Source organism: Natator depressus, chromosome 23, assembly GCF_965152275.1.
Source record: "Natator depressus isolate rNatDep1 chromosome 23, rNatDep2.hap1, whole genome shotgun sequence".
Classification (NCBI taxonomy): Eukaryota; Metazoa; Chordata; order Testudines; family Cheloniidae; genus Natator; species Natator depressus.
The window spans coordinates 21,855,377-21,878,654 of record NC_134256.1 but is presented as its reverse complement, the minus strand read 5'-3'; the positions used below and the strand labels follow the sequence as shown (position 1 = coordinate 21,878,654).

The 23,278-nt window shown below is 68.8% G+C and overlaps 3 protein-coding genes across 5 annotated transcripts; all 3 read left to right on the top strand.

Moving 5' to 3' along the window:
- The first annotated feature begins 1,178 nt into the window (after nt 1-1,178).
- Nucleotides 1,179-10,939, top strand: USP11 (ubiquitin specific peptidase 11). 2 transcript variants are annotated; one of them, XM_074937573.1, is made up of 21 exons: nt 1,179-1,197; nt 1,984-2,093; nt 2,454-2,584; nt 2,888-3,005; nt 3,122-3,267; nt 3,427-3,488; nt 3,727-3,826; nt 4,206-4,379; nt 4,581-4,739; nt 4,899-5,123; nt 5,451-5,534; nt 6,005-6,099; nt 6,442-6,636; nt 7,063-7,163; nt 7,619-7,855; nt 8,087-8,157; nt 8,423-8,535; nt 8,626-8,775; nt 9,052-9,167; nt 9,746-9,834; nt 10,012-10,939. In XM_074937573.1, the coding sequence occupies exons 4-21, from the start codon at nt 2,993-2,995 to the stop codon at nt 10,135-10,137; spliced, it is 2,256 nt and encodes a 751-aa protein (XP_074793674.1). In that variant the 5' UTR covers nt 1,179-1,197; nt 1,984-2,093; nt 2,454-2,584; nt 2,888-2,992; the 3' UTR covers nt 10,138-10,939. The 2 variants fall into 2 exon arrangements, with proteins under 2 accessions (XP_074793674.1, XP_074793673.1); XM_074937572.1 differs by lacking the exons at nt 1,179-1,197; nt 1,984-2,093 and having other exon boundaries at nt 2,460-2,584; nt 7,063-7,157.
- A 1,583-nt stretch (nt 10,940-12,522) lies between these two features.
- Nucleotides 12,523-17,236, top strand: UXT (ubiquitously expressed prefoldin like chaperone). Its single transcript, XM_074937221.1, has 6 exons — nt 12,523-12,773; nt 14,787-14,868; nt 15,579-15,646; nt 16,209-16,316; nt 16,637-16,700; nt 16,927-17,236. Exons 1-6 carry the CDS (start codon nt 12,706-12,708, stop codon nt 16,990-16,992), a joined length of 456 nt encoding a protein of 151 aa, XP_074793322.1. The 5' UTR covers nt 12,523-12,705; the 3' UTR covers nt 16,993-17,236.
- A 560-nt stretch (nt 17,237-17,796) lies between these two features.
- Nucleotides 17,797-22,904, top strand: ELK1 (ETS transcription factor ELK1). 2 transcript variants are annotated; one of them, XM_074937039.1, is made up of 6 exons: nt 17,797-19,116; nt 20,443-20,610; nt 21,148-21,549; nt 21,688-22,113; nt 22,367-22,468; nt 22,742-22,904. In XM_074937039.1, the coding sequence occupies exons 2-6, from the start codon at nt 20,563-20,565 to the stop codon at nt 22,838-22,840; spliced, it is 1,077 nt and encodes a 358-aa protein (XP_074793140.1). In that variant the 5' UTR covers nt 17,797-19,116; nt 20,443-20,562; the 3' UTR covers nt 22,841-22,904. The 2 variants fall into 2 exon arrangements, with proteins under 2 accessions (XP_074793140.1, XP_074793139.1); XM_074937038.1 differs by having other exon boundaries at nt 20,402-20,610; nt 22,742-22,900.
- The last annotated feature ends 374 nt before the right edge of the window (nt 22,905-23,278 follow it).

Sequence of the window (23,278 nt, the reverse complement as noted above, 5' to 3'; positions counted from 1 at the left end):
GGATTAAAAGCCACGAGGGACGCTTACCCTTTAGCCGCTTCCAACATGGCGGATCCCGGGCCCTTGCCCGTGCGCCTCACCCAAGATGGCGCCGGCCGGAAGCAGGTGAGCGAGGCCTCGGGGCGGTGACGGCGCAGGGAAGGGGGAGGGGCCCCAGCGTCGCCGCTTCCTGTTTCCGGTCGGGCCGGCGGGTGGGGGCGGGGCGCGGGCCATGGCGGCGGCAGGGGGGGTCCCGGGGCTCGAGGCCCAGCGGCGCGAGGTGGAGGCGGCGGAGCAGCGCGGCCTGCGGGCGGGGGAGCGATGGTGAGGGGCGGGGGCTGTGGGGAGGGGGGGCTAGTGCGGGGGAAGGGGCTGGGGGAGGGGGGCTAGTGACAGGGGGAGGAGCCTGGGAGGGGGTGGCTGTGGGGAGGGGGAAAGAGAAGGGGGCGGGGGAGGAGCCTGGGAGGGGGGCTAGTGGCGGGGGAGGGGCCTGTGGGGGTGGGGAGGGGGGCTAGTGGCGGGGGAGGGGCCTGGGGGAGGGGGAAAGAGAAGGGGGCGGGGGAGGACCTGGAGCGGGCGGGAAGGGGGTGATGGTGGGGGGCGGTTGGAGGAGGCCCTGGGGGGACCCGGTTGTGGGAGGGAGGAGTTAGGGTGGGGAGGAGGCTGGTGAGTCCTGGATCCCGTCTGTTGGTGCAGGCAGGCAGGCAGGCAGGCAGGCGGGCGGGGGCGGGGTGGGAGAAGGGGCTGCCATGGGGGGGGGGTTGGGTTTGGGGACTCGCCCCCGTGGCCGCCATAATGGTCCTTCCACCCTTGGGAAGGATCAGAGATGGGGGGAGGGGGAAGATGCCGGCTTACCTGAGATGCTTGTGGGTTCCCTGACCCCTATATCCCCCCGAGAATCCCCCAAGCCTACTATCACTGGGGTCCCCTATCCCGGGTTGCCTTATGCCCCGAGGAAGCTGGCTGCCCCCTGCCTCCCGCCTTGACCCCACCGGTTACCCCAGCCAGTGGCTGACCAGCCTCCTGGCCCCTTTTCGGCCCTGGGACTCGTCCCACAGGGTCAGGTGTGGACCCCAGCGTCGTGGGCAAACCCCAGCTCCGCTCGCACCGTCCCTCCCCCAGAAGGTTACAGTTGAGGCCAGTTAATTGTCCAGCTCACTGCTCAGAGCGGTCCCACAGTCTTGCTGGGCGGTGTTCTCCAGTTGCCCCGCCCTTGAGGTAGCTGCATCTCAGCATGGGTGACCCGTCCCCATGTGGCGTTTCCCCAGTGTAGGAGCCCTGCTAGGAAGTAGGTTGCAGCCAGGCAGAGCTGTCCTGGGACAGTCCCAGCAAGGGAGGGAGTGAAATTGGGGACAGGCCCCTTCAGCAGAAGTAGCTGATGTCACCACAGAACTGGGAAGTCCCGTCCCTGAATCCTGGACTCCCCAGGAAGCAAAGTTAGGACTTTCCCGGGCAGCAAGAGTTCACTGACTCATCTGCAAATGATTGTTCCCCCTGGGCTGAGATGCAGCCACCTCTGGGGTGGGGCAGCTGGGGAACAGCTGTACATAAGGGTGCACACAGATGGCTCACCCGGTGCTGAGATGCAGCCACCTCTGGGGGGGGGGGGTGGGGTGACAACAGCTGCACATAATGAGGGACAGCAATTTAATAAAGGAAAAGAGAGAATCCTGAACCCAGCTGGGACGGAGAAGACTTTCTCTGGTTAGGGATTGGCCAGGATGCCTGGGTTCATTCTTTCCTGGTGGGAGCGATGTGAAGAGCCCCCCTCCCCCGCTTGCTCCCTTGGCTCTGGCAGGAGGATCGGGGGGGGACAATCATGGTGGGGGGGGCAGGGCCGAGCAGGGCAGATTAAGTGGCAAAAAGGGAACAAGGGCAGGGGGGTCAGTGGGTGCGTTGCCATAAGATTAAACAGTGGTCTAGGTGTAGCCCCAGGGGAGCGGGGGGGCTGCAGGCATCTGGGGCGGGGCTGAGCTGCAGCTGGGTCCATTCCCCCCCCCGCAGGTACCTGCTGGAGAATCATTGGTACCAGCAGTGGAAGGAGTACGTGGAATCGGGCGACCAGAACTCCAGCTCCTTCCCTGGGCACATCAACAACTCGGAGCTCTTTGAAGGTACCCGACCACCAGGCTGGGAGCCAGGACACCTGGGTTCTCTCCCAGGCTCTGGGAGTGGAGGGGCGTGGAGTCTAGTGGTTTAGAGCACAGAGTATGCAGGGCTAGGATGCCTGGGTCCTTTCCTGGCTCTGGGAGGGGAGTGGGGTCTAGTGATTAGAGCAGGAGGTGGCTGGGAGCCAGGATGCCTGGGTTCTCACCGTGCACTGGCAGGGGAGCGAGGTTTGCTGTCCTGTAGCAGTGAGTTCCAGAGGTGAATTCCCTGGGGTATTTAGAGAACGTCGTCATTCTGGTAGCCTGCAATAGCAAGTTGGCTGTTGGTGCTGCCCCGGCTGGCTAACCTTTCCCTTGCCCCCCAAGACCTGGAGTCGTTCCGGCTGAAGGAGCGGCTGGTGGAGTCCGAGGAGTATGTGCTGGTGCCCGAGGACGTGTGGAACAAGCTGGTGAGCTGGTACGGGCTGGAGCATGACCAGCCGCCCATTGAACGCAAGGTGAGGGCCGGGTGCCTGCCTTGGAGGGGGCATCCTCGGGCGCTAGGGAATGGGGGCCAGGCGCGGGGGGTGGGGTCGCATGCCAGCCCCCGGAAGCGCGTGTGATCCTGGTCAGGCTGCTTGGGCGCTGGCGACAGGACATGGAGAAGCTCATGAGCCCCCCAAACTCTCAGGCTCAGTGTCCATAGGGTACCATGATCCTCTCTGCCTAGGCCCCCTGCCTCTGGCAGCCAGGGTGTGGAAGGTGCCAGGGCAGGATGGCGCCCCCTTGGCTGGCTCACAGCCCCCATCTCTCGCCGGCAGGTGGTGGAGCTGCCCAGCACGCAGAAGGTGGAGGTGTACCCGGTGGAGCTGTATCTCTGCCCGCACAACGACCTGGACAGCCCTGTCACCGCCCAGTTCAGCCGCATGGACACCATCGGTAACCCAGGCGTCCGGGGGTGGGGGGGCTGAGCTGCTGTGGCTGTTGCGACCCCCCCCCCATCATCAGAGCCCTGCAGTGGGGGGTCCTGCGGGTTAACATTCCCCTCCCCACAGACGCGGTGCTCCAGGAAGCCCGGGGCCAGTTTGAGGTGCCCCCTGAAGACGAGACCAGGCTCTGGGTGAAGAACTCGGATGGATCCTGCGAGCGGCTCCGGAACATCCACATGACAGTGCTGGATGCCTGCCTCAGCATGGGGCAGGTAGGAGCTGGGGGTGCTGTGGGGCGGGGAGCAGGGTGGGGGGTTGGGCAGAGGGTGCTCTCCCCTGGCAGTCAGGGCTGGGCACTGGAGGGGGGGTGCTGTGCTGCGGGGAGCAGGCAGGTGGGTTTAAAGAACTCAGCGGCCCCTCGTCTACCGCAGGTGGTGATAATGGAGACGCGAAACAAGGACGGAACCTGGCCCAGTTCTCGACCCCACATCATGTGAGTGCCCCTTTCTCATGGGGAGGGGCGGAATGGTACCAGTATAACCCTGGTGCCCCGCCCCAGAGGTGGCTGCATCTCAGGCCTGGCTGAGCCATCCTCGTGTGGCGTTCTGTGTGGCTGTTTCCTAGCTGCCCCACACCAGAGGTGGTTGCATCTCTGAGCTGTCTCTCTACAGTGTTGTGTGTGGCTGTTCCCCAGCTGCCCCTCCTCACTGCCCGCGCCTTCTGCTCCCCAGGAGGAACTCTGTGGAGGACGAGGAGCTGTACAGGGGGCAGCCGGGGGTCTGCGGCTTGACAAACCTGGGCAACACCTGTTTCATGAACTCGGCCTTCCAGGTAGCTTCTGCACCCAGGCTCAGGAAATCACACTTGGGGTCGGACCCCGTGGGGCTCATGACATTTTCACCCAGGAGAGGGCGGCTGCCCCATGTGTGTGCTGCAGCGCCCTCTGCTGGATCGAGCTGATCGAGCGGCTCCTTCTAGGAAGGGGTGGGGCGTGGGCATGCCTGTGCTGAAAGGTACTGCTCAATTCTGGCTCTGGAGGGGAGTGGGGTCCAGTGGTTAGAGTAGGCGGGGCTGGGAGCCAGGACTCCTGCGTCCCCTCCTGACTCTGGGAGGGGAGTGGGTGGTTAGCAGGGTGGCGCTGGATTCTGTGTGGGGCTGCAGAATTTCAGGGTCCACCCCTTGCTGATCCCATGTGCTCCCCCCCTTGCAGTGTCTCAGCAACGTGCCCCCCCTCACGGAGTATTTCCTCAACAACCAGTACTTGGGGGAACTGAACTTCAGCAACCCGCTGGGCATGAAGGGCGAGATCGCCGAGGCCTACGCCGACCTGGTGAAACAGGCCTGGTCCGGCCACCACCGCGCCATTGTGCCGCGCATGTTCAAGGTACCGCCCGCCCCATCCCGGCCCCTCGGATCTGGACAGCGCTGCCCCATCATGCTGTGCTTCCTCAAGGCACCTGGCCCCTGCTCCAATCCCCCTTTTCCCCCCTCTGCCAGCATCCCCGCACTTACCCGTGTCCTGGGGAGGGGCTGACCCCAGGGAGCAGGGTGCACTCCCCCAGGCCTGACCCCCACTCTCCCCCAGACCAAGGTGGGGCACTTTGCCTCGCAGTTCCTGGGCTACCAGCAGCATGATGCGCAGGAGCTGCTGTCCTTCCTGCTGGACGGGCTGCACGAGGACCTCAACCGCGTCAAGCGCAAGGAGTACGTGGAGCTGCGGGACGCGGCTGGCCGGCCCGATGAGGTGAGGGGCCGGGGGGGCTCCCAGCAAGCAGCTGGGTGCTGTGGGGCAGGGAGCAGGGCTGTGGACTCAGCCAAGGGCAGGCGGGCGGCGTTCCAGTCGGCTGCCCCTCCCCAGAGGTGGCTGCCCCGTGCCCCAGCCTGCTGTCCCTTCGTCCTGCAGGAGGTGGCGGAGGAGGCCTGGCGGAACCACAAGCGCCGGAACGACTCCATCATCGTGGATATCTTCCACGGGCTCTTCAAATCCACGCTGGTGTGCCCGGCCTGCGGCAAGGTCTCCGTCACCTTCGACCCCTTCTGCTACCTCAGTGCGCCCCTGCCCGTCAGCCAGGAGCGCACCATGGAGCTCTTCTTCGTCTACATGGACCCCCGCCGCAAGCCCCAGCAGGTCTGAGCGTGGGGGCGGGGACCAGGACTCCTGGGTTCTGTCCTTGGCACTGGGAGGGGAGTGGGGTCTAGTGGTTAGAGCAGAGGGGCTGGGGGCCAGGACGCCTGGGTTCTCACCCCCCAGGTCTGGGACAGGAGTGGGGTCTAGTGGTTAGAGCCGGGGGGGAGGGGGGCTGGAGGCCAGGACATCTGGGTTCTCTCCTTGGCACTGGGAGCGGAGTGGGGTCTAGTGGTTACAGTGTGGGGCTGGGGGCCGGGACTCCATCTCTCTGGGGGTCCCTGTGGGGGTGCTGGGGGTGTCTCTGATGCTGGCTGTCTCCCCCCACAGCACAGAGTGATCGTGCCCAAGGCTGGCAAAGTGCTGGATCTGTGCGTCGCTCTGGCCAAGCACACGGGGGTCCCAGCTGAGCAGGTCAGCGCCCGCCCTGCCCCTCAGTGGTGCTGGGTGGCTTGCGGGAGGGGGAATGGGACTTGGGGCCCCTCCCCGTAGGGGCTGTGGCGGACTGACAGGATGGGTGCTGCCATCCCCCCAGGGAGCCCCCTTGCCTCACTGGTTCTTAGGGTCTATGCTGGGTCTTTTTGGGGTGCTGAATGGCCATGGAGCGAGGGTGCTCTCCTCCCCCCACACACACCCTGTCCCCACCAGCAGACCCAAGACTTGGAACAAAGGGAAACCGAGGCACACACCGGGGTCATGCGAATATCCCACCAAATTGTCATTTTGTTCCGGGGCGGTGGCTCCGATCTGGCCCCAGGCCCCAGGGCGGGAACTGGCTGGCTCAGGGGGGCGGGGAATGTGGCCAGTCCCCACTGAGGGTCACCGGCCCGGTCCAGGCGGTGCTCAGGGCTGGTCGTCTTCCCCCCCTCCCCCCCCGCCCACAGATGATGGTGGCCGACGTGTTCAGCCATCGCTTCTACAAGCTGTACCAGGCGGACGAGGCTCTGAGCTGCATTCTGGACAGAGACGACATCTTCGTGTAAGTGCCGGGGGAGGTTCTGGGGGCGCTGTGTGTGGGGCTCCCCTGCGGGTATGAAGTGGGGGTGGGAGGGGCAGAATGGTGGGGGGGGGGATGTGTCTCAGCACCACCACCCCAGGCACAAGGGGGCGGGGCTGGTGGACATGGGGGGGCTCTGTGTGGGGGGCCTTGTCTCAGCGCCGTCTCCTCCCGGGTACGAGGAGGTGGGGGCGCGGGGCTCTGTGGTGGGCCATGTCTCAGTGCTGTCTCCCCCCAGGTATGAGGTGGTGGGGCACTGGGGAGGGCAGTTGGGGGGCGGGGGCACCATGTGGTGGGCCGTGTCTCAGCGCTGTCTCCCCCCAGGTATGAAGTAGCAGGGGGGCTGGCGGAGCCAGGGGGGGCGCTGGTGCTGCCCGTGTACCTGCGGGAGCGGGCGCCCCCCCGCGACGGCGACCCGGGCTACGGGGTGGTTCTGTTCGGGCACCCGCTGCTGGTCTCGGTGCCGCAGGCACAGCTGTCCTGGGACGCCCTCTACGGCCTGCTGCTGGAGCGGCTCTCGTGAGTGTCCCCCGGGACCCCCTCACCCCTGGGACCCCACGCCCTGCTGATCCCTGACCCCCAGCCCTCTACGGCCTGCTGCTGGAGCTACTGTCGGGACACCCCGCTCCCCGGGACCTCCCGTCCCTGGGACCCCCCTACTCTGGGGACCCCCTCTACAGCCTGCTGCTGGAGCGGCTCCTGTAAGTGCCTTCCCAAGACTCTGCCCCGCCCCCCTGCTGATCTCTGACCCCCCCCCCCCGAATCCCCCGCATTGTGTGGCTGCATCAGCTCTGAGTGCTGCGCTTCAACCCCCTGAAATGGGGACCCCTCCCTCCCACAGCTGGGGTGCCCTGCCCACCCCGTGCCACGGGGCTCCCTCTCTCCCCTGTCCCAGGGCTCCTCGTCCCCGGCCTGCCCCGGCTCAGGCACCGGCTCTGGTTGCAGGCGCTATGTGCGGCGGCCGGAGTCGGGCTCCGAGGAGGAGGAGGAGGAGGAGAGTGAGGAGGAAGATCTGTACGGCCCCCAGGCCAACGGGCTGAGTGAGTGTAAGGTCGGGGGGGCTCATTGGGGGCTGGGGAGGGCGGGACCCATGGCACTGGGGACTTGGCTGGGGGGGCTGCCTGACCTGCGGCATTGTGGGCCAGGGGAGCTGGGAGAGGCTGGCAGGGGTTCCCCAGTTGGGGCCGGAGCTATGGGGCCAGCCCATCGTTCCATGGCGGGGGGGTGATCCAGACTGACTGCTCCCCCCGCCCCTCCCCCCATCCTAGATGAATAATGGCCTCTGCCTGGCTGCCCCCTCCCCTCGAACGCTGGGGTCTGCCCCATGACTCTGATGTGAGGCGTCTGTCGAGCTGGGGGGGCACTGGGGATGGGCTTAGGGGGCGTTGCTGGGGGACACCGGCTTGTGGCCATGGTGTGACTCTGGGGGTGGTGGGGGGCTGGTCTGGGGCGGGGAGAGGGTGGGTCTCTGGCCACGCTGGCTCATGGCTCTGCCCCTCAGGTGAGGAAGAGGAGGAGGCGCCGGGCGAAGGCCCTGCCAGCCAGGCCAAGGAGGGAAGCAGCGGGGGCTCACGGGGGCCCCCCACCCCGTCCCCGACCCAGGCGACCCTGCCCCCTACCGCCAACCGGCCCAAACGCAAGTGCCGGCGCCGGCGGCTGCTCTTCACCGTGCACCCGGTGAACGCCAACGGGACCAGCGAGCGCCCGGCCCTGCCAGGCGAGGGCTTTGCACTACATGGTGAGTAGGGTGCCCCACGGCCGGTGGGACGGGGACTGTTCCCTCTGGGGGGCGCCGGTCCCAATCCTGCACCAGGGCAGAGACTGGCTGGCTCAGAGGGGCAGGGATGGGGGCCTGGGGATGCTGTGTGGCAGGGTGGGGACTGGCTGGCACGGGGGGGGCAGGGATGGGGCTCCCCCGGAGGGGGCTCTGTGCAGCAGTGCGGGTAACATGGTGTCTCCCTTTGCCCAGCCCAGCCCTACATCGCCATCGACTGGGACTCGGATATGAAGAAGCGATACTATGATGAGGAGGAGGCAGAGGTGATGATGCTAACCCATGAGACTCCCCGCTGCAGGGTGTGATGGGCGAGGGCTAGCTCAGCCAGGGCATTAACCCGTGGGACTCCCTGCTGCAGGGTCTGATGGGGGTGGGGGTAGCTCAGCTAGGGCAGTAACATGTGGGACTCCCTGCTGCAGGGTCTGATGGTGGGAGGTGGGGAATGGCTCAGCCAGAGTGTGAACCCGTGGGACTCCCTGCTGTGAGGTGGGGCTCTGGACCCCCCCTGACAGCCCCGTCCCTCGGCAGGGGTACGTGAAACACGAGTGCATGGGCCATGTGCAGCGGCGGCAGCCGGTGAAGCTGCGGGAGTGCGTCGAGCTGTTCACCACGGTAGAGACGCTGGAGGAGGAGAACCCCTGGTGAGAGCCAAGCCCATAGGGCCGGGGGGCAGCAGTGCTGGGGGCTTATGTGCGCCAGGGCCTGGGCTCACCCTGCCCCTGCCTCCCCAGGTACTGCCCCACCTGCAAGCGGCACCAGCTGGCCACCAAGAAGCTGGACCTGTGGGCGCTGCCCGAGGTGCTCATCATCCACCTCAAGCGCTTCTCCTACACCCGGCTCGCCCGTGAGAAGCTTGACACGCTTGTGGAGTTCCCCATCCGGTGAGGACTGCAGCTGGCTCTGGGGCGGGGCAGCTGGGGAAAGGCTGCATATAACGCCGCACAGGGACTGTTTGCTAGTGCTGAGATGCAGCCACCTCTGGGGGAAGGGCAGCTGGGGAACAGTCACACACAACAGTTGACAGGAAGTGTAAAAAAGAGTGCCACCCCTTGGGCTGCATGGAGGCCAGATAGAATCCCCTGTGCTGCGGATGGGCCAGGACACCAGGGTTCCCGCCCCCCGCTGCGCCCCCCATAAATCCTCTCCTCTCCTTGCAGTGACCTCGACTTCTCTGACTTCATTATCAAGCCCCAGGCGGACGTGGCGTCTGCGCCCCACAAATACGACCTGATCGCCGTCTCCAACCACTACGGGAGCCTGCGCGACGGGCACTGTATGCACCGGGCAGGGGCTGCGGGTCGGGAGTGAGGGGCGCCGGCCGAGCTGGGGGGGATCCGGGGGGCTGTGGGTCGGGAGTGAGGGGCACCGGCCGAGCTGGGGGGGATCCCGGGGGCTGCGGGTCGGGAGTGAGGGGTGCCAGCCGAGCTGTGGGGGATCCCGGGGGCTGCGGGTCGGGAGTGAGGGGCGCTGGCCGAGCCGGGGGGGAGGATCCGGGGGGCTGCGGGTCGGGAGTGAGGGGCGCCGGCCGAGCTGGGGGGCATCCCGGGGGCTGCGGGTCGGGAGTGAGGGGCGCCGGCCGAGCCGGGGGGGGAGGATCCGGGGGGCTGCGGGTCGGGAGTGAGGGGCGCCGGCCGAGCCGGGGGGGGGGGAGGATCCGGGGGGCTGCGGGTCGGGAGTGAGGGGCGCCGGCCGAGCCGGGGGGGGGAGGATCCGGGGGGCTGCGGGTCGGGAGTGAGGGGCGCCGGCCGATCCGGGGGGCTGCGGGTCGGGAGTGAGGGGCGCCGGCCGAGCGGGGGGGGGGGGGCGAGGGGTGCTGCGGGCGCAGGGTCTCAACCCCCGCCCGTCTCTCAGATACGACGTTCGCCCGGAACAAGGACTCCGGCCAGTGGTTTTACTTTGACGACAGCAGCGTCTCGCCTGTGGCCGAGGCTCAGATCGAGGTGAGTCCGGCCCCGGGGGGCAGCAAGGTGTCGGCCTCCTGCCCCCTTCCCAGTAGGCCCTGCTGCCCCACTCAGGACCCATCTAGTCCTGTTTGCTCCTGCTCCCTCCATCCCTGTGGGGCGCGGTTCTCCCAGCATGCCCTGCTGTGTCTGACGCTCTTTCCCTCTCTCCTGCAGTCGAAAGCCGCCTACGTCCTGTTCTACCAGCGCCAGGACCGGATCCGCCCCCCCCGCACTGCCCCCTGCCCCAGGCCCCCCGACGCTGGGGGGGGCTGCTGCAGCGACTCCATGGAGGTGGATTGACCCCTGAGGTGTGGGGGAGGGAGGAGCTGGGGTCCCTCCCACCCTTGACCTCAGAGACTTGCCCTGTGAAGACATCTCAGGCCTGTGAACTTGGGGGGCAGCTCCCCCCACCAGCTCAGGGGACCCCCTTCTACCGATGGAGGGGCTGGGCCCCTCCAGCAGCTTCCAAGGGAGGGGGACGGTGGCTGGTGCCAGCATTTCAGAGCCAGCCGGCACCCTGCTACCCCGCCCGTCCTGCCTGGTGGCAGGAGCATGTCTCAGCCTGGTGCACCAGTGGGGGGGCACATCTGAGGAATAGGGCTGTCTGACCCTCCTCCCCCTACCTGTTATCCCTGGTGGGGGCAGGGCTGGACGCACCCCCTCGGGGCACACTGCATCTGTGGGGTGAGTCCTGCTCCCCTTTTTCACCCCCTTTTGGCACTTTCAGGCCCCCCTAGCTCCTGTATCCAGGTGGCTCCTGCTGGCCTCAGTATTGAGCAATAACACCCCTCCTCCTCCCGCTCTCCTCCCGCGGCTGTGGGGTTTTTAACTTATCTCGATGTTCATATGCACAGGGGGGGCCCCCTTTCTGCTGAGAGCCTGGGGGGTGAGGAAGCACCAGCACTAGAGGGGTTAACCCCCCCCACCCCCGGTGCTTTCAGGGCTGTACATAGGTGCCCACGGGGCAGGGGCACATGGGGTGTTTTCTTAGGCAGAGACACGTGGGGGGCAAAGTGTCGCTCCTCCCCTGCGGTTTTGTGCAGATTATTTTTGTTTTCGGGGAAAGAAAAATATTTTTGGGGAATGTGGCAAAACTTGTATATAAAAGAACTTCCTTTTCACACTCAGCCCAGCTGCTTGTGACCGGCTCGCGGCCCAGCCCCCCCGCCTGGGGTCCAGGCCCTGCTCCACCAGGGGTCAGTCATGAAAGAAACAGCAGCATGTTAGAATTACCGGTTCAACACAGGACGGCTCATCCGGGGCTGCGAGGCGGCCACCTCTGGGTGGGGCAGCTGGGACCCACGGCACATGGTGGCGAGTGGGGAGGGTTTGCCCGGCCCGGAGATGCAGCCACCTCTGGGGCGGAGCAGCTGGGACCAGCGGCACATGGCGGCGAGCGGGGAGGGTTTGCCTGGCCTGGAGATGCAGTCACCTCGGGGGCGGAGCAGCTGGGACGCGTGGCACGTGGTGGCGAGCGGGGGGGGGGGTTTGCCCGGCCCGGAGATGCAGCCACCTCTGGGGCGGAGCAGCTGGGACCAGCGGCACATGGCGGCGAGCGGGGAGGGTTTGCCTCGCCCGGAGATGCAGCCACCTCTGGGGCGGAGCAGCTGGGACCCGCAGCACATGGCGGTGAGCGGGGAGGGTTTGCCCGGCCCGGAGATGCAGTCACCTCTGGGTGGGGCAGCTGGGACCCGCGGCACATGGCGGCGAGCGGGGAGGGTTTGCCCGGCCTGGAGATGCAGTCACCCCGGGGGCGGAGCAGCTGGGACCCGCGGCACGTGGCGGCGAGCGGGGAGGGTTTGCCCAGCACGGAGATGCAGCCACCTCTGGGGCGGAGCAACTGGGACCTGCGGCACGTGGCGGCGAGCGGGGAGGGTTTGCCTGGCCTGGAGATGCAGTCACCTCTGGGGCGGAGCAGCTGGGACCAGCGGCACGTGGTGGCGAGCGGGGGGGGGGGGGGGTTGCCCGGCACGGAGATGCAGCCACCTCTGGGGCGGAGCAGCTGGGACCCGCGGCACATGGCGGCGAGCGGGGAGGGTTTGCCTGACCCGGAGATGCAGCCACCTCTGGGGCGGAGCAGCTGGGACCCGCGGCACGTGGTGGCGAGCGGGGAGGGTTTGGCCGGCACGGAGATGCAGCCACCTCTGGGGCGGAGCAGCTGGGACCAGCCACCAGAGGCACCAGACCTCGGGGCGGGAACCCGCGGGGCTGAGTGGGGCCTGGCCCGGCTCTGGGAGACGTTGTGAGGGGGCAGAGCGTGGGGCGGGGCGAGACCCCCTGGGCCAGGCGCTGCAACCGCCTCGCGGGCGGGGCACGAGCCCCCGGAGCCCGGCCCGGCCCGCAGGTGGGAGACTACCCGGGGGCGGGGCGGGGCTTGGGGGAGGGGGCGGGGCTGGAAGAGGGCGGGGTCGGTGCCCTGAAGCCGATCCCGGGGGGTGACGCGGCGCCCGGGGCCGGGGCTCTGGGGACCCCGGACTTCGGGGGCGGGGTCAGGGCTCGGGGGCTCGGCCCGCCGAGCGGCGCTGCTGAGACCCGCTTCCGGCCTTGTTGGCGTCACTCCCATGCGCCAAACACGCCCCTTCCGGCTCCCGAGCCTCGTTGCCGAGGCTACCGCGTGTGCGTCCGGCGCGCTCTTTATTCTCCAGTGCGGCGGGAAGCGCTTCCGGGGTCAAAGTGACGGAGGGGAGCGGTGTCAACTTCCGTTTCCAGAGCGGAACTTCCCCGGGCGCGCTCCTAGCTGACTTCCGTTGAGGGCCGGCACCCGGAAGTGGCCGCGCACGCGTCTATTTCCGGCGGCTCTGTCGCGGTGGGGTGTGGGGGGGCTCGGTGACCTTTGACCTCCGAGGGGCGGGTCCCGCAGCGCCCGCCATGGGGCCGGCGGAGAAGGCGCCGCGTTACGAGGCCTTCGTCAGCGACGTGCTGCAGCGAGACCTGTGGTGAGTCCTGGCCCCGCCCCCGCCTGGCCCCGCCCTCAGTGAGAGCTCGGCCCCGCCCCCACTGAACGCTCCGTCGTGGCCCCGCCCTCACCGACGGCTTCGCTCGAGCCCCGCCCCCACCGAACGCTCAGCCCCGCCTCCTCTGAGCCCCGCCCCCGCCTCCTGGTCCCCTCGTGGCCCCGCCCTCATCGACTGCTCGCCCCCACCCTTTGGCCCCACCTTGCTCCCCCACACAGACCGCTCAGCCCCGCCCCCTGGCCCGCCTGGCCCCGCCCCACCAGCTACTCAGCCCCGCCCCCACTCCCCGCCTGGCCCCGCCCCACCAACTACTAAGCCCCGCCCCCTGCCCCGCCTGGCCCCGCCCCACCAGCTACTCAGCCCCGCCCCCAGTCCCCGCCTGGCCCCGCCCGTACCATGGACCCCCGTCATTCACACCCCTCACCTCTTGCTTCAGCACATCTGCCCCCCCACGGCCTCGCCCCCCCCCCGCACTGGCACCGAGCCCGCCGGGACCCCCCCGCAGTGCCGCGGATCCCGGGACATACGCCCCCTGAGCCAAGCGACCCCAAGAGTCAGGAAGTGTCTCCCGTCGTCCGGCTCCAGCCCCTCACCGGCTCGGCCGGCCTGATGCAGGGCCCGGCCCCTCGCGGATCTGTCAGCCGGTCTTGGGGCTCCCTGCGTCCCTTTTCCTCCCGTTTGTCCCCACCTGGGCTAAAGCATGGGGTGCCCAGCGCCGGACACATCCCCCCAGCGCCGAGCAGAGCGGGGCGCCCCCCCAGTCCCCATTCACACCCCCTACCCGGACAGTCGCCTTTTCCGCCGTGGCCCCCACCCCCGACTCGGACCCTGTTTGTCACCCCCTGATCCCCGGCCCCGGCGGTGAGTCCCCCAGGCTGCAGCTGCCCCTTGCGCTCGGGGCTGCTCGGATCCCTCCTGCTCGACCTCAGAGCCCTTCGCCGGGGTCCTTTACAGCCTAACCCGGCCTCTGAATCGCCGGCTGCCCCCCTTCGCGCGGGGGTCACCGGTGGGGTTCGGAGCCTGCTCTCCGCTCCCCGAACATACGGAACAGACCTGATCCCTGTGGAGCCTGACCCCTCACTCCCGACCCGCAGCCCCCCGCCAGCCCGGCAGGTGCCCCTCACTCCCGACCCGCAGCCCCCCCCAGCCCTGCTTGTGCCCCTCATTCCTGACCCGCAGCCCCCCACCAGCCCGGCCCTGCCGGTGCCCCTCACTCCCGACCCACAGCCCCTCGCTAGCCCGGCCCTGCCGGTGCCCCTCACTCCCGACCCGCAGCCCCCCGCCAGCCCGGCAGGTGCCCCTCACTCCCGACCCGCAGCCCCCCCCCCAGCCCTGCTTGTGCCCCTCATTCCTGACCCGCAGCCCCCCACCAGCCCGGCCCTGCCAGTGCCCCTCACTCCCGACCCACAGCCCCTCGCTAGCCCGGCCCTGCCGGTGCCCCTCACTCCCGACCCGCAGCCCCCCGCCAGCCCGGCCCTGCCAGTGCCCCTCGCTCCCGACCCGCAGCCCCCTGCCAGCCCAGCCCTGGGCCCCTCCAGCCCTGCCGGTGCCCCTCACTCCCGACCCGCAGCCCCCCGCCAGCCCGACCCTGCCAGTGCCCCTCGCTCCCGACCCGCAGCCCCCTGCCAGCCCAGCCCTGGGCCCCCCCAGCCCTGCCAGTGCCCCTCACTCCCGACCCGCAGCCCCCTGCCAGCCCAGCCCTGGGCCCCCCCAGCCCTGCCGGTGCCCCTCACTCCCGACCCGCAGCCCCCCGCCAGCCCGACCCTGCCAGTGCCCCTCACTCCCGACCCGCAGCCCCCTGCCAGCCCAGCCCTGGGCCCCCCCAGCCCTGCCGGTGCCCCTCGCTCCCGACCCGCAGCCCCCTGCCAGCCCAGCCCTGGGCCCCCCCAGCCCTGCCGGTGCCCCTCACTCCCAATCCGCAGCCCCCTGCCAGCCCAGCCCTGGGCTCCCCCCCAGCCCTGCCGGTGCCCCTCACTCCCGTGTTGTTTGCTGCAGGCGGGTGCAGCAGCAGCGGGAGGAGGTTTACGAGAAGATCACTCAGCACATGTGGCTCAAGACCGTTATTGAGCGTTTGCAGGTAATGACCCACCCCCGCCTCCAGCTGCCTGCCCCGCCCCACTGCTGAACCTCCCCCCAGCTGGAGTGTTCTTGTAGGGTCTCTGGGCAAGGCCGGGGGGGGGGGTCTCAGCAGGGGGGCTGGGGGGTCTCTGGCCAGTGGGTCGCTGCAGTGTTTTGGGGCACGGGGCTGCGGGGTCTCAGGCCGGGCGTGGGGGGGAGGGCTGCGGAGTCTCTGGCTCGGGCGGGCTCCTGTGTCTTGGGGCAGGGGGCTGCCGGGTCTCAGGCCAGGGGAGCAGAGGCTGCGGGATCTCTGGCTGGGGCGGGGGCTGCGGGGTCTTGGGGCGGGGGGGGCTGCAGTGTTTTGGGCTGGAAGGGGCTGTGGGGTCTCTGGCCAGGGGGGCTGCGGTGTTTTGGGCTGGAGGGGGCTGTGGGGTCTCTGGCCGGGGGGCTGCGGTGTTTTGGGCTGGAGGGGGCTGTGGGGTCTCTGGCCGGGGGGCTGCGGTGTTTTGGGCCGGAGGGGGCTGTGGGGTCTCTGGCCAGGGGGGCTGCGGTGTTTTGGGCTGGAGGGGGCTGTGGGGTCTCTGGCCAGGGGGGCTGCGGTGTTTTGGGCCGGAGGGGGCTGTGGGGTCTCTGGCCAGGGGGGCTGCGGTGTTTTGGGCTGGAGGGGGCTGTGGGATCTCTGGCCAGGGGGGGCTGTGGGGTTTCTGACGTGCCCTCTCTGCCTGGCAGGAGGGAGATGGCCGAGCGGTGCAGACGCAGGTGGATCTGGGCTATAACTTCTTTGTCAATGCGGATGTGTGAGTGCCTGGGCCGGCGGGATCCCCTTCATCCCCCCAACTTGATCCTGGCCCCCCTACCCCTCGCCCCCAGGAACCCCCCCATGCTTCTCCTGTCCCCACTGGGTCCCTCTTTCACTCCCTACCCCAATTCTGGCCCCTCCTTGGATCCCTCTACAGCCTCTGGGCCCCTCCCCCATATCCCCCACCTCCTGGGACCACCCTTCACCCCCCCACCTTGATTCTGTCCCCCTTGGAACTCCCTATATTCCTGCCCCCCAGGACCCCACATATATCCTCTCACCCCCTCCCTTCCCCCGGGCCTCCCTTGCACCCCCCATCTTCCAATTCCCACCCCCAGAGCTGCACCTCTACACCCCAGCATCTGATCCTGCTCCCCCCACCCCATCAGAACCCTCCTCTGCCCCCCTCAGATCCCCTAAACTCCCCCCCACACCGCCCTGCCAGGTGCTCCGTTCAGCTCCTTGCAGTTCCCCAGGTCTGCCCCCGCAGGTACCCAGTGTGGCTGGGGGCCCCCACCCCCTCTACCACGTGACCCCCCCCAAATCTCCTCATGTCACAGGCCTGACACCTCCAGGATCTTCGTGGCGCTCGGCTACGGGTTCTTCGCGGAGCTGACGCTGACGGAGGCGCTGCGCTTTGTGGAGAGGAAAACCAAGTTACTGATTGAGTGAGTGGGGGAGACGATCCCCCCCCACCCCCCATGCGGCTGGTCCCCAGCCGCCCCTCCCCAGAGCCAGGCGAGCCATCCCCCTGTGGCGTTATATGCAGCTGCTCCCCAGCTTGTCCCCACCCCAGAGGCCGCTGCACTCTGGCACTGAGCGCTAACCAGGGCACAGACCGGAATTCCTTGGGTCTGTGCAGGACCCAGCAAGATCGTGGCCCCACCTCAGTCGCGGTCCATGCGGGGCGAAAGGGGACCCCAGAATGTGCAGGGCCCCCCCGCTCCCAACTCCCAACACTGCCCCGCCGGGCATCTCTCTTTTGCAGGCTCAGCGAATCCCTCACCAAGGACTCTGCCAAAATCAAGGCCAATATCCGGATGGTCTTGGAGGTAACGCGGGACGGGGTCGCAGGGATTGAGAGGCCAGAAGGGGGCGCTTGCCCTCGGTAGTCAGGGTGGGCACTGTGCCATGGGGTGGGGGACTCAGCAGGGGGCCTCTCCCTGGCAGTTAGTCCTGGGGAGCAGGGGGGAAGCTGTTTAGATCCAGAGGGGAGCTGGGGGGGGGTCTGATGTTTCCTACCCCCCATGACTCCCCATTTCTCTCTCCTCCCCCCAGGGCCTACGGGAACTTCAAGGGTTCCAGGACCTGCCTGAGGACCCCAGAAGAGACCTCGCCCTCTAGGACCCCCCTCCCGGGGGACTCTACCCCTCCCTCGGGCCCCGGCCTGGGTTCATTTCCCCCCCCCGCCCCAGCTCACAGCAGAGCTGCGGAGGCAGCTACCCACTGGCGGGGGAGCAGGGGATCCCCATCCCTTTCCTGCTGTGTTTACCTGTCCCATGGGGACCAGGATTCCTGGGTTCTCCCCCAGTTCTGTTTCCCCCCAGCCAGTTGCCCTACTGCTGCCTCAGTTTCCCCTGCTGTCCTTGGCTGCAGTGTCCTGTCATCTCATTTGAACTGTGAGAATAAAGACTCTGACTAGGGTCTGTGTTTCTGTTTTTGTGTCTCTGTTGGCCTGGCCTGGGGGTGGGGGGAGCCCCCCCATGTGCCCCCAGCCCCTCCTCTCTGCTTCAAGGTGGGACCCCCAGCCAGCCCCCAGAGCGAGGGCAGAATTCGTGGAAGCTCAGCATGGGGCTGGGAGCCAGGAAGCCTGGGTTCTCTCCCCAGCTCCGGGAGGGGAGTGGGGTCTAGTGGGGAGAGGGGACTGGGAGCCAGGACGCCTGGGTTCTTTTCCCAGCTCTGGGGTGGGGGGAAGGGGTTGGGCTCCCACAGCCCGGGAGAGAACCCAGGCGTCCTGGCCCAGCCCCCCGCTCTGTCTCCTCCCCCTTTCCTGGTGCATGTGACGGGCCCCGTCAGCAGCCGCCGCATCCCCCTTCTCGCTGGATCCGAGCCACGGCGCCCCCCCGCCCCCGGCTCGGACCTGCCGCCCGCACCGGGAGCCCGGGGCCGGGGCCCCCCACCCGGCCGGCGCCGCGGGACCAGGGACTTTCCCGGCCGGCGCATGCGGCGGAGCTCGGCCAGCTCGGGGGGGCCGCTCGGAGCGGAGCTGAAAACCCGCTGGGGACCAGTAACCAGCCACTGGGACCAGTAACCGGCCGGGGATCGGCCGCTGGGGACCAGTAACCGGCCACTGGGACCAGTAACCGGCCAAGGATCGGCCACTGGGGACCAGTAACCAGCCACTGGGACCAGTAACCGGCCGGGGATCGGCCGCTGGGGACCAGTAACCGGCCAGGGATTGGCCACTGGGACCAGTAACCGGCCAGGGATCGGCCACTGGGGACCAGTAACCAGCCACTGGGACCAGTAACCGGCCAGGGATCGGCCACTGGGGACCAGTAACCAGCCACTGGGACCAGTAACCGGCCAGGGATCGGCCACTGGGGACCAGTAACCAGCCACTGGGACCAGTAACCGGCCGGGGATCGGCCGCTGGGGACCAGTAACCGGCCAGGGATTGGCCACTGGGACCAGTAACCGGCCAGGGATCGGCCACTGGGGACCAGTAACCAGCCACTGGGACCAGTAACCGGCCAGGGATCGGCCACTGGGACCAGTAACCGGCCAGGGATCGGCCACTGGGGACCAGTACCTGGCCAGGGATCGGCCACTGGGGACCAGTAACCAGCCACTGGGGACCAGCAACCGGCCGGGGATCGGCCACTGGGGACCAGCAACCGGCCGGGGATCGGCCGCTGGGGACCAGCAACCGGCCGGGGATCGGCTGCTGGGGACCAGCAACCGGCCAGGGATCGGCCACTGGGGACCAGTAACCGGCCAGGGATCGGCCACTGGGGACCAGTAACCGGCCAGGGATCGGCCACTGGGGACCAGTAACCGGCCAGGGATCGGCCACTGGGGACCAGTACCTGGCCAGGGATCGGCCACTGGGGACCAGTAACCAGCCACTGGGGACCAGCAACCGGCCGGGGATCGGCTGCTGGGGACCAGTAACCGGCCAGGGATCGGCCACTGGGGACCAGTAACCGGCCAGGGATCGGCCACTGGGGACCAGTACCTGGCCAGGGATCGGCCACTGGGGACCAGTAACCAGCCACTGGGGACCAGCAACCGGCCGGGGATCGGCCACTGGGGACCAGCAACCGGCCGGGGATCGGCCGCTGGGGACCAGCAACCGGCTGCTGGGGACCAGTAACCGGCCAGGAACCAGTAACTGGGCAGGGACCAGCCACCAGGGACCAGAAACCAGCCACCGGGGACCAGTAACTGGCCAGCACGGACCTGGGGGGCTCGGGGGTCCCATGGAGCCGGCTGCTCCGTCTCCGGGCCCCGCGGCCGCGCTGACAGGTGAGTGGGTGGCCCTGGGATGTAGCCACCTCGGGCAGATAAAAACCGCACAGAACGTCCAATGGATAGGGGCTGGCCCTGCCTGCCAGGGGAGAGTGCCCCCCACCCAGCCCCCTGCCCCCCAGAGCACCCTGCACAGCCCCCTGCCCGACGACACCCCACAGTGCCCCCTGCCCAGCCCCTGCTCCACAGTGCCCCCCAGAACCCCACAGCGCCGGGCCCTGCCTGCTAGGGAAGAGTGTCCCCCACCCAGCCCCCTGCCCCACAACACCCCACAGTGCCCCCTGGCCAGCCCCATAGTGCCCCCCAGAACCCCCTTCCCAGCCCACTGCCCCACGGCACCCCACAGCGCCTGGCCCTGCCTGTCAGGGGAGAGCACCCCTGCCCTGCCTCCTGCCCCCAGAGCCCCCTGCCCAGCCCCCTGCCCCACAGCGCCCCCCACAGCACCCCCTGCTCAGCCCCCACCCCTCTCCCTGCCCTACGGCACCCCCCAGTGCCCCCTGCCCAGTGCCTGCCCCCTCTCCTCCCCATCCCACAGCACCCCACAGTGCCTGTCTCTGACTCCCAGGGGAGAGTGCCCCCTGCCTAGCTTCCCACCCCGCTCCCTGCAGTACAGCGCCCCCTAGTGCTGCCCTTGGGGTCAGCACCAACTACGAGGAAATAACCCCCCCCACTCTGCTGGTGCTCCTCACTCCTGACCCGCAGCCCCCTGCCAGCGCAGCCCTGCCCCACACATGGCGTGTTCAAGGTTTGGTCCAATGGCAGAAAATCTTATTTTAGGCCAAATCCTGAAATTTCCTTGCAGGTAGAAGAAGAAAGAGGAACCCGAGTGTAGAAATGTAGAGTCCTGCTCCCTTCAGCAGCCCCCCAGGGCAGGGACCCAGGGCCGGGCTGGCGGGGGGCTGGGGGCCGGTGGGGGGGGCTGGGGGCCGGGAGCGAGGGGCGCCGGCGGGGCGGGGCGGGGTGGGGGGCTGGGGGCCGGGAGCGAGGGGCACTGGCCGGGCGGGGCGGGGTGGGGGGCTGGGGGCCGGGAGCGAGGGGCGCCGGCGGGGCGGGGTGGGGGGGGGCTGGGGGCCGGGAGCGAGGGGCGCCGGCGGGGCCGGTGGGGGGGGCTGGGGGCCGGGAGCGAGGGGCGCCGGCCGGGCTGGCGGGGGGCTGGGGGCCGGGAGCGAGGGGCGCCGGCGGGGTGGGGCGGGGTGGGGGGCCGGGAGCGAGGGGCGCCGGCGGGGCGGGGCGGGGCGGGGTGGGGGGCAGGCCCCGTCCCACGCTCTGCCCGTCCCCGCAGCCATGGACCCCTCGGTGACGCTCTGGCAGTTCCTGCTGCAGCTGCTGGAGCAGCAGAGCAACGGGCACCTGATCGCCTGGACGTCGGCCGACGGCGAGTTCAAGCTGGTGGACGCCGAGGAGGTGGCCCGGCTCTGGGGGCTGCGCAAGAACAAAACCAACATGAACTACGACAAGCTCAGCCGCGCCCTGCGCTACTACTACGACAAGGTGAGCCCCCGCCGGGCCCAGGCCTCCGGCCCCACCCCCTCCGGGGAGAGAACCCAGGAGTCCGGGCTCCCAGCCCCCTGCTCTAACCACTAGACCCCGCTCCCCTCCCAGAGCAGAGGGGAGAACCCAGGAGTCCTGGCTCCCAGCCCCCTGCTCTAACCACTAGCCCCCACTCCCCTCCCAGAGCCAGGGAGAGAACCCAGGAGTCCGGGCTCCCAGCCCCCTGCTCTAACCACTAGCCCCCGCTCCCCTCCCAGTGCCGGGGAGAGAACCCAGGAGTCCGGGCTCCCAGCCCCCTGCTCTAACCACTAGACCCCGCTCCCCTCCCAGAGCCAGGGAGAGAACCCAGGAGTCCTGGCTCCCAGCCCCCTGCTCTAACCACTAGACCCCGCTCCCCTCCCAGAGCCAGGGAGAGAACCCAGGAGTCCTGGCTCCCAGCCCCCAACTCACTGGACCCCCTCCCCTCCTAGAGCCAGGGAGAGAACCCAGGGGTCCTGGCTCCCAGCCCCCGCCCTGCTCTATCCTCTCTGTTTCCAGAACATCATCCGGAAGGTCAATGGGCAGAAGTTTGTCTATAAATTCGTCTCGTACCCGGAGCCGTCCGGCGTGGAGGGGGCCCGGGAGGAAGGGACGCTCCGGCGGGTGGAGCCAGCCCTGGCTGACTCCCGGCTGGGGGATGGGAGCTCCGGGCCCCCCAAGTCCCTGCGTGGGGGGGGTGTCCCCCGGAGTAGCCGTAACGAGTACATGCGCTCGGGTCTGTACTCCACCTTCACTATCCAGTCGCTGCAGGCGGCCCCCCCTGGGCGAGCGCCCCGCCAGGACCCCGCAGCTCTGTGCAGCGAGCCCTCAGGGCCCCACGACCTGCCCCCCGGGGAGATGGAGGAGATTCCCCAGCTGGAGATCAGCATCGAAGGAGCAGATGAGAGCGAACCCCTGCAGGTGAGATGGCCCTGTCACCCCACCCCAGAGGTGGCTGCATCTCAGTGCTGGGTGAGCCATCCCCATGTGATGTTGTGTACGGCTGTTCCCCAGCTGCCCCGCCCCAGCACTGTCTGCATTTCTCCATCTTGCCCCCAGGTCTTTGTGGCACCGGAGACCCTGGATGCAGATCACCCCCACCAAGGGGACGCACCTCGGCGGGACCCCGGGCTGCGGCCGGTGGTGGTGAAAGTGGAAGCGCAGGGGGATGCCGAGGGGTCCCCGCTCCTGGTTCTGATCGACTCGGGGGTGAAGCAGGAAGCCCTGCCCGCCGAGGAGGCTCCCAGGGGGACGGAGGTGGAGCCTCCAGCGGGGGCAGGGCCTCAGGAGGAGAAGGGGGAGAGGGTGCCTGGGGGGGCCCCCAGCGAGGGGCACGGCCCGAAGGGGCGGAAGCCCAAGGACCTGGCGCTGCCCTCCCTGCCCGGGCAGGAGAAGATCAGCGCGGCCAGCGGCTGCCTGCTGGCGCCCGGTGGGGGAGCGGGCAGCGGGCTGACGCCCACCACCGTGATCTCCACGCACGCACTAGTGAGTGTGGCTATGGGACAGAGGGGGAAGGGCCTGGGGCATAGGGGGAGGGATCTGTGGGTGAGAGAGGGGACTAGGGGGAAGGATCTGTGGGTGGGAGCGGGACTTGTGATGGGGGTGGGGCAGGGCCAGGGGACTGGAGGTGGGGAAGGGGTCCTTGGGGGGCAGAGGTTGTGGGGAGGGAGCTGGGGTTGGACGGGGGATGGGGGTCTCTCTCTCTCTCTCTCACTTTCCGCCCCCCTCTCCTATGCAGACCCCCGTCCTGCTGACCCCCAGCTCCCTGCCACCCACCATCCACTTTTGGAGCACCCTGAGCCCCATCGCCCCGCACAGCCCCGCCAAGCTCTCCTTCCAGGTATGCAGCGGGCTGCAGGTCGGGCGTGAGGGGCACCGGCAGGGCTGGGGTGGGGGGAGCCCACGGCTGGGCGAATGGGGGGCTGCGGGTCAGGAGTGAGGGGCACTGGCAGGGCTGGGGGTAGCCCAGGGCTGGGCTAGCAGGGGGCTGCGGGTTGGGAGTGAGGGGCACTGGCAGGGTTGGGGCGGGGAGCCCACGGCTGGGCTAGTGGGGGGCTGCGGGTCAGGAGTGAGGGGTATGGTCAGTGGGTCACTCCCCCACCTCTCCCCACAGTTTCCCTCTAACTCTGGCGGGCAAGTCCACATCCCCTCGCTGAGCATGGATGGACTCTCCACTCCGGTCGTGTTGTCCCCGGGGCCCCAGAAGCCGTGAGTCCATCCGTCCGTCCGTCCATCCATCCGTCTCTCTCTGCTGCTCGCGGAGCTGGCGGGGGGGGGGGGCCATTCCGCACCTGGATTCTTGTCCCAGCCTTGTGGGACTGTTTACCAGGGTGGCTGGATACGTCCGTGTCCTGCTTCGGGCAGAGAGCCCTGCTTGGTGTCAGCGGTGGGATGCGCCTGCTGTCTCGTTTAAAATGGGAGCCGTAGCAGGCCCCCATTACGCCCCTAGGGGGCGCAATGTGGGACATTCCCCTTGGTGCTTGCTCGGCCTTGAGCTGCACCCCCCGACACACACACAGTTCCTGGGGCCTTGCAGCTCTGACCCCATTTTTCTGGGGTCGTTGTGTTTATTCCCCGCCCTGATGGCTCAGGGTGTATTTTCGATGTGGAAGGATATGTCCCCCGGGGACTTGGGGTGTGGTTCGGCTGC